The sequence below is a fragment of the Triticum urartu genome, chromosome 1 (genome assembly GCF_003073215.2).
Source record: "Triticum urartu cultivar G1812 chromosome 1, Tu2.1, whole genome shotgun sequence".
Taxonomy (NCBI): Eukaryota; Viridiplantae; Streptophyta; class Magnoliopsida; order Poales; family Poaceae; genus Triticum; species Triticum urartu.
In genome coordinates this window covers 251,744,081-251,753,314 of record NC_053022.1, presented here as the reverse complement: position 1 = coordinate 251,753,314, position 9,234 = coordinate 251,744,081, and the positions used below count along the sequence as shown (strand labels likewise).

General features: G+C 54.8%; 1 protein-coding gene across 1 annotated transcript; it reads left to right on the top strand.

Moving 5' to 3' along the window:
- The first annotated feature begins 234 nt into the window (after positions 1-234).
- LOC125556406 (CBS domain-containing protein CBSX5-like) lies at positions 235-2,547 on the top strand. Its single transcript, XM_048719150.1, has 2 exons — positions 235-705; positions 1,468-2,547. Exons 1-2 carry the CDS (start codon positions 383-385, stop codon positions 2,264-2,266), a joined length of 1,122 nt encoding a protein of 373 aa, XP_048575107.1. The 5' UTR covers positions 235-382; the 3' UTR covers positions 2,267-2,547.
- The last annotated feature ends 6,687 nt before the right edge of the window (positions 2,548-9,234 follow it).

Sequence of the window (9,234 nt, the reverse complement as noted above, 5' to 3'; positions counted from 1 at the left end):
TTCTACTAAATCAGAGCCGCGAGCGGATTGGAATACAGCTCATCCACACCATGACACCACCGCATAAACCACGGCTACAGTCAAACCAACCACGCGCAGCTCCGACCCTTATCACTTCCCGGTGGGCCCGACACACGCCCGACCCTACCCGTCATAAGCGCGCAGCTGCCGCAAGACGCGTACCGTCGTCCCCCGCTCCGCCAAAGCCTATATATACTCCCTCCCGACCCGCCTGCCGTGGTTGAAAATCCAGATCCCCCCTCGCCTCTCGTCCTCCTCCCGGCCTCTCTCTCTCCTCGTCCTCCCGTCGGAAAAATTTCCCCTTCCCACGCCGCGTGAGGGTTTCGTCCTCGAAACCGGCCCAGCGTCCGCCCGCGAGTGCATGGCAGTGAGCCTCCTGGCCAATGACGTGTCGGACCTCTGCATCGGCAAGCCGGCCGTGAGGTCGCTCCCGCTCTCCGCGGCCGCCGGCGACCTCGCCGCCACGGTCCGCAAGGGGCCCCGCGCCGCCGCCGCCGCCTGCATCGCCGTCGGCCCGGCGCGCGGCGCCGTGGTGGGACGCGCCGGCCTCGCCGACGTTCTCTGCCTCCTCTGCTCCTCCCCCGACGCGCTCGCGCGCCCCGCCGCCGCGCTCGACCGGCCCGTCTCCGCGCTCCTGCCCAAGGACGGCGCCGGCGAGGTCCGCCGCGTAGATCCCCGTTCCAGGTACTCCCTCGGCCCTTCCCCTCTTGTTGGCCCCGCTCTCGGTTAATTTACTGTGATTCCGTTACTTTTTTCGTTGAAACGTACGCGTCTTTGGCCTTTGCGGACGCCTGTTCAAGATTGGAGTTTTGCTGAAGGTTCAAGTCAAGATCTAATTGAAAAGCTTTTGTGAGGGAAAGATCATAATTTTGTTAAAAATATATAAATAATATTTTGATGTTTGAGATATGCCATGTTCCTCTCCCCATTGTAGTAAAATAAAAAAAAGCGTTTCAGGAGGAACATATAGGTGCATAATCTGACGATTCTTATCGAATTGCGTGGAGAATTTGGCCTAGAATTGGGATATGCGTGGCGATTCGAACGAGTGGCTAGTAGTATCTGATAAAGAAGGAAGGGGGGCAACTCGTGTCAAATCGTCCGACGCATCTGGGACAATCTTGTGGTGCCAATCCCCGTGTCTTCCTATGCCGATCGCGACATTCCCCATGTCTCCTTGTGAGATAGTAGTCGACAGGCTCGGTCGCTTCCACGGAGATTTTTCTTGCCCTACATGTGGTTCAGAAATTGCGCTTTTTGAACGAATCCTGGACAAAAAAACACGGCAACTTTTTATTAAGGATCTTTGATGTCCGTGGCATCGGAATATGCTTACCTTTTTGTTTTTGGCATTAGATCTGAGGAATTTTTCTCGCCCTCTTGTAATAAATCATGAATTCGATTTTGTTCAGTTTTGCTGATGCATGTGACTGATCTTTCCTGCAGTGTCTTGGAAGCTCTTGATGAGATCTTGAGCGGCGCGCAGGTTCTCGCCGTCCCGCTCCGCTCGGGCGGCCGCAAGAAGCAGCTGGGCGGTGTCGCTGGCGTGACCGGCGACTTCTGCTGGCTCACGCAGGAGGACCTCGTCCGCTACTTCCTCAACTCCATTTCCCTCTTCTACCATGTCGCCGCCCGCTCCGTCTCCTCCCTTGGCCTCGTGCGCCCCGACTTCCTGTCGGTGCGGCCCGACGAGGCAGCCCTGTCCGCCGTCCCCCTCATCCGCCGGGCCATCGCCGCGGAGACCGCGGTCGCCGTGGTCAGCGCCGACGGCCACCTCGTCGGCGAGATCTCCACCGCGCACCTGGCTGCCTGCGACGAGACGGCAGCCGCGGCCATCGCCACGCTCTCGGCGGCCGACCTCATGGCATACATCGACTACTTCGGCTCGCCGCCGGAGCACATCCTGTGTGCCATCAAGACCGGGCTCAAGGCCAAGGGCCTTGACGCCATGCTTGAGCTGATGGAGGACGAGACGATGACATCGTTCTCCCTCTCTTCCTCGTCGTCAGACGACGACACCGGCCGGCCGCACCTGAGGCGCCCGTCGTCGGGGAGCTTTGGGCGCCGGTCGACCGAGGAGCCTGTGGTGTGCAGCCCCGCGAGCTCGCTGGTGGCCGTCATGGTGCAGGCCCTCGCCCACCGCGTGAGCTATCTGTGGGTTCTCGACGAGGAGGATGACTGCCGTCTCGCCGGGATCGTCACGTTCGCCGACATACTGAGGGTGTTCCGTGAACAGCTGCAGTGAGGCGGAGATGAGAAGAAAGGCTTGGAGTTTTTGCAGTGGACCTGAACTCCGGAGAGGATTTGCTGTTGGCAGGGCGCTGAGTTGCGCCTGCCTTGTTCGTTTCCTGTGAAATGTGATGAAGATGAACTGTTTTTAATTTGTTCTTTGTTGAGACATGTTCCGAGTTTGCTGTGTTATTTTTGTTCGCTTGGTGGTGATGAACCTGAAGACTTGCTTATGCTTTTGATAATAAAGCAGCATCGTGCATTTGATGCTGTGGTACAATGCTGTTTCTAAGCTGACGACGTAGATACTAGCCGTCCATTTTTATTGGTGCATTTTTAGTTTTGTGAGATTTTACATAGGAAAACAAACAGTGCTAGCATTTTCTGAATCATGAGTAAAACTTAGTATACTCCGATAAACTGAACATCTGGACCGACACACTGGAGTGGCATCTATTTATTCCGATGCTAGAATATCCCACAAGTGATGTTCATTGGATTTTTCAACTGTGGCCGGTGTCGGTCGGATGCCGTGACCTACAGCTACAGGCAACAGCCAAGCCTCAGAGATGGAAGTGTGGATAGATCAGGACAGGAGTGGCATGTTTCTAGCCGTGGAGACGAATGAATGTGCAGTGCCAAACTGTGTATGTACAGATGTTAAACCTGGCAGTCTCATTGTGCTTGTGGCCACTGAATCTCTCAAGTTATGCTTTGCTGTCCATGCTTGCAACCGCTGACGCTCGGTGATCCTTGCTGTCGGATAACTCTGGCGATAACACCAGTAGAGGGCAAGTGTTCCTCTGACTAATGTCTCAATAACAAGATTATAATCACTAGACGTAACCTTGAGAGGAGATAAACGAACAAAGAAACTGAGGAGATAACATCGCGGCTCTACTCAGTCCCAGTGCTTCACCTGTTCTTTCTCTATTGTAAGTAGCCAAAAGGATTTGGCCTGCACTATCCAGGGGTGGCCCGACCTAGAATTGCAGGCTTGGGGGTGCCACAGTTTAAAGTTTACCCTAAACACCATCATTATCTCAACAAATGGTCTGAAAAAAGCAACAACTGGACGAATATTTAGTGTTAGAAGGGAGAGAGGGATTTGGTGGAAATAGTTTGTTGTATTGCTTGAGCCTCGTGGGCATATATATAGGAGTACAATTATCTACTTGGAGTACAAGACAAGCCAGAACAAATCTTAGTCTATCTCGTCTTTCCTACAAACATTATACCCAACATCCCCAGTGGTAACGGTCGATGCATCGCGGAGTCGTGGTTGGAGTGGAAACCGATGAGGTTGCTCAAGCAGGCGGTAGCTCTTTGTGCCGTTTGTCGATATAGCCGAGAGCGTGGGTGGTGGAGCCGTGGTCGAGGTAGCCATGCGAAGAATGCCGTGGTCGATGTCAAGTCGGGTGGCCGGTGTCGAGGAAGTCGCCATGGAGCCGCGGGCGCAAGGGGCGCCGAGTTAGTATGGGCGCAGTGGTGTCGAAGTAGTGGTGCGCCGGAAAGGAGATGTTGTTGACGACGCGTGGTGGCGGGTTTGCCAAGCCCGGGGACACATCGTAGACGAAAGCACACACCGGTGTTGCCAACACTCGGCATGCGTAGACAGACGAAGACGAAGTTGACGGAGCGCCGCACCAGGCTTGCCAGGCCTGGGGATACGTCGTGGACGAAGGCGCGCGGCGGTGTTGCCAGCACCGGGCACGCGGAGACTGGGACCTGTACGAGCTGTACGCCATGTCGAAGAAGCCGGAGAGGCCGACAGAGAAGAACTCGACGACGATTGCGGCGTCCATCGGCACGGGGCCGATGTCACCAACGGTGGTCAGAGTAGATGAAGTGGTCGGGGTAGATGACGGCGACGCTGGCGACAGGCTGGTGCTGGACGAAGACGAAGGGAGGTGGACGGGCGGCGGCGTCGGCTACGGGGGTAGCAGCGGCGGCAGCCGAAGAAAAGCGGCGGCGGCTAAGTTAGGAGCGCCATGGCGGTGCTCGAAATAGGCGAGGAGAACCCAACAGCGTGACGAAGACCGGCGCGGACGATGGTGTTCCCGCGCCAAGGAAGGCGGCGCGGCGCATACCACGAGAAGTCAACGCGCACGGACGGCGGTGGACCGCGGGCCGCGGCGCTACGGCCCGAAGGGGCGACGCAACGGCGGCGGGCAGGTCAGGGCGACGGCGGAAGACCTCGGCGAGGTCGTAGGGACCGTGAGCCACGGCGCTCCAGCCCGAAGGGGCGGTGCAGCGGCGGAGCGCGGGTCGGTGCAACCGCGGGGACGGCCTTGGCACGACGGCGTGGACCACGTGTCACACTCGCTACGGCCCAACAGGGCGACGCAGCGGCGGTGCGAGGGTCGGTGCAGCCACGGGGACGGCCTGGAGCGGACGGCCCCGGGGCGGCGGTGGACCGCGGGACGCGGCACTACAACACGAAGGGGCGACGCAGCGGTGACGCGGGTCAGTGCAACCGGGAGAAGAACCACAGGGCGGCGGCGCTGCGGCCTAATGGGGCGACGCAGCGGTAGCCCGGTGCTCGATCGGTAGAGGGGCGCACTGAACTCGGGACAGTCTTCATGGGGCCGGCGGAGGCGCGCGCAACCGACGGGCCAGGTCGGTCGCACGGCGTGGATGAGGCGGATCGCGGCGGCGGACGAGTGATCAATCCGATCGCGCGCGAGGTCGGGGACACCGCTCGATGGAGACGGGATGGTGGCGGAGTCCAAGATGAAGCTGGCGACGATGGACGACGTGGGACAACGTGTGAACAAGCACATCAACACCGGCACCCGGTCCACCAAAGCAGCGCCGACGCCAGGGCAGCGGGACCCGAGCGACCAATGGAGCAGCGGCGCCCGAGCTCAAGGTAGCCGATGGGCCTGACGCAGCCGGGGACGAAGCCGACGAGGCAAACCGCAGGGCCGCCATGCAGACGCGGTGGAGACGGGTGGCGTGGATCGATTGGTGGGCCGACGCGCGAGCGGGGGCTATAATTAGCCGCCGCATGACGTGAGGCCGCCGGGTGTAGGTGATGCAGGTGTCCCGGTCAGAGCAGGGCGGTGACGGCCGGCGCAGGGCGACGGGCGGGCCGGCGCGTGGACGACAGCTTTGAGGGGCCGCCTGTCACGCGAGGCCGCCGGGTCGGTGAATGTGACGCCCCGAGACCGATGCGTCAGGTGTCTTCCAGTTATTCGCTGTTGTGCTCTTGTCATTTGCTTGCGTGTTGCATCTTATCATGTCATCATGTGCATTGCATCATCATGTTTTCAAAACTTGCATTCGTCCGGGGTATCCCAATTCTCCCCATTGTCCGTTCTGAACCCAGACACACTTGCACGCGTCCGCGGCATGTCCGAAATATTATTTTATAAGTGGCCGGGAAATGTTCTCGGAATGGGATGAGAGTTGGCATGTGGTCTTATTTTAGTGTACATAGACCGCCTGTTAAGTTTCATCGCATTCGGAGTTCGTTTGACGCCCCAACGGATTACTATAGCGGCAGTATAGCCGGTCTAACGTCGGACGTTTTCGCTCTCCGGAAACAGTTGCCTGGCTGCATCTCTCTTCTCTTCTCTCAACCCAAAGCTTTCTGCACAGTCCGCTGTCAACCGCCAGGCCTCGAAACCCTCTCTACACAGTGCACCGAACCCCTCGCGCGCGTCCGGAAGTTGTCCCGGACCCGACCCGAGCAGTCGTCATCGTTGTGTCCGGATCATCCCCAAACATCTACAAAATGTCACCGTTTTCCTTTTTGGACTCCCTAGCTATTTTATCCGCGATTGTCCGATTACGATCGTAGGGACGAGGTAGTCCCTAACCTAGTCTGTGAGGTATATATATACTCCACTCCTAGTCTATTTGGACAAACCCTAAAAATTAGGACCCTTGTCCCATCCCACCGCCGCCAGCATCTCCCACCTCGGGATCCTCCCCAAATCCAAAAATCCTCCTCGAATTTCTAACCGGACCAACCCCCTCGTAGCCGGCGACCACCTGCAGCAGGACCCTGCGCGCCCCTGCCTCCCTTCCGGCCTTCTCCTTCCCTTCTCTCCCTCGTTGCCCTCTCTCTCTCTCACCCGGTTCCCTCTCTCTTTGGTTCTTCGCACAGGAGCCGCAGCGCCATGGAGCATGGCCGGAGCTCCTTCCTCGACGCTCGTGCCGACCAAGCCCCGACGCCGCATGGAGACGCCCCGCCATCTCCATCGCTCCTGGATCTGGTGCCTCGCCGGAAAACTCCGTCCTCGTCAGGACCCCGTCGCCCTCCGCTGCTGCCTCCCCGTCGCTGCTGCATCACTAGAGAACCAAGGCCATGGCTTCCTCTGCTTCAGATCAAGGCGCCGGCCGGCGGATCCGCCCCCTCTCAGCGTTCACGTCGGGATCCGGCCAATCTTCCCATGCTCCGCCGCCCCGGACCCGTTCCCCGCCGCCGCAGCCATGCCTGTTCCTGCCTCTGCTTCGAACGGGAGGAGCTCGCCCGTCACCATTGACCGCGTCCGCGCTGCGTCCTCGCGGTCCAGTTCTGCCAGCGCAAGCCGGCCCGCTGCACTGACTGGGCCGAAGCCGATGGTGAGACCCCCCCCTTCAGACCTCTGTGCAGTTGGGCAAACAGTTGCAGCCCGTGTCATGTTTTTTAGTTCTGCGCTTTAGCTATTTTCCAGGGTTTTGCAGTTTTGCAAAAACACCCTTGAACTTCATGCATTTAATAACTTCACAACCGTGCATCGGATCTAAATAAATTATATATGAAAGTTGCTTAGAATTTTGTCTAGTTTAATAATATGCAACTTTCATTTATGTTTAAAATGTTTAAAATGATGTTTGTTTAAATTTGCTTAATAACTTGCTAAAATGATTTATTTCATAACTAAATAACCGTAACTCGGAATTTAATAAACTTTATATGTAAATGGGGTAGAAAAATGCCTAGCTTAACATGATGGCTTTACTTTGCATGTTTAACAACTCTAAAATATTGTTTAGGGCAGAACAATACCAAACCATAAAATATGCACATGAGGTTTTTCTGGAATTGTTGTTTGTTATTTCCGGCCTCATTTAAACTTGCCTAGATAGATAGTTTCTTTATGCTTCATCTCTTGCCATGCTAACAACATTTAATCTTGTTGGGTACATAAACGAGAGAGAACTAAATAAGTAATGTGGTGTTTTCTTCAATATGCAACTCCGTTGCATGATGAGCTCCACTTAATTTGTAGGATTGTTTGTGCACTTTGCCATGCCATGCTTCATTAAACCGGACATGCATCATACTTGATTGTGCATCATGCCATGTTGATGTGTTGGTTGTTTACTATGTTGTTTGCTTCTTTCCGGTGTTGCTTCTTCGGGTTGGTTCCGATAACGTCGTGTGTGTGAGGATCCGTTCGACTACGTCCGTTTATCTTCTTCATGGACTCGTTCTTCCTTGCGGGATTTCAGGCAAGATGACCATACCCTCGAAATCACTTCTATCTTTGCTTTCTAGTTGCTCGCTCTTTTGCTATGCCTATGCTACGATACCTACCACTTGCTTATCATGCCTCCTATATTGTCGAGCCAAGCCTCTAACCCACCTTGTCCTAGCAAACCGTTGTTTGGCTATGTTACCGCTTTGCTAAGCCCATCTTATAGCGTTGTTAGTTGCAGGTGAAGATTGGAGTTTGTTCCATGTTGGAACATGGTTATTTTGTTGGGATATCACATTATCTTTTATTTAATTAATGCATCTATATACTTGGTAAAGGGTGGAAGGCTCGGCCTTATGCCTAGTGTTTTGTTCCACTCTTACCGCCCTAGTTTTCATCATATCGGTGTTATGTTCCCGGATTGTGCGTTCCTTACGCGGTTGGGTTATAATGGGAACCCCTTGACAGTTCGCTTTGAATAAAACTCCTCCAGCAAGGCCCAACCTTGGTTTTACCATTCGCCACCTAGCCTTTTTCCCTTGGGAGTCGCGCATCCCGAGGGTCATCTTTATTTTAACCCCCCGGGCCAGTGCTTGTCTAAGTGTTGGTCCAAACTAGAGCCACTTGCGGCGCCACCTCGGGGAAACTTGAGGGCCGGTTTTAGCTGTATGTAGTGTTCATCCGGTGTTGCCCTGAGAACGAGATATGTGCAGCTCCTATCAGGATGTCGGCGCATCGGGCGGTCTTGCTGGACTTGTTTTACCATTGTCGAAATGTCTTGTAATCGGGATTCCGAGCCTGATCGGGTCTTCCCGCTAGAAGGAATATCCTTCATTGACCGTGAGAGCTTGTGATGGGCTAAGTTGGGACACCCCTGCAGGGATTTGAACTTTCAAAAGCCGTGCCCGCGGTTATGGGCAGATAGGAATTTGTTAATGTCCGGTTGTAGAAAACCTGAAGTTGACCTTAATTAAAATACATCAACCGCGTGTGTAACCGTGATGGTCTCTTTCCGGCGGAGTCCGGGAAGTGAACACAGTGTTGGAGTTATGCTTGACGTAGGTTGTTCTAGGATCACTTCTTGATCATACTTTTATCGACCGTGCTTTGCCTTCTCTTCTCGCTCTCATTTGCGTATGTTAGCCACCATATATGCTAGTCGCTTGCTGCAGCTCCACCTCATACCTTTTACCTTACCCATAAGCTTAAATAGTCTTGATCGTGAGGATGTGAGATTGCTGACTCCGCGTGACTCACAGATACTTCCAAAACCAGTTTGCAGGTGCCGATGTTGCCGAGCAGGTGACGCAACCAATCTCAAGGAGGAGCTCGATGAAGATCTTGTCCTTTGTGTTGTTTCGTTCTAGTTGATCAGTAGTGGAGCCTAGTTGGGGTCGATCAGGGATCTGTGTAGCTTTTGGGGTAGTCTTCTTTTATTTTGGTTCCGTAGTCGGACCTTGATTGTATCTGGATGATGTAATACTTTGTTTCATGTAATTGTGTGAAGTGGCGATTGTAAGCCAACTATGTATCTCTTTCCCTTATGTATTACATGGGTTGTGTGAAGATTACC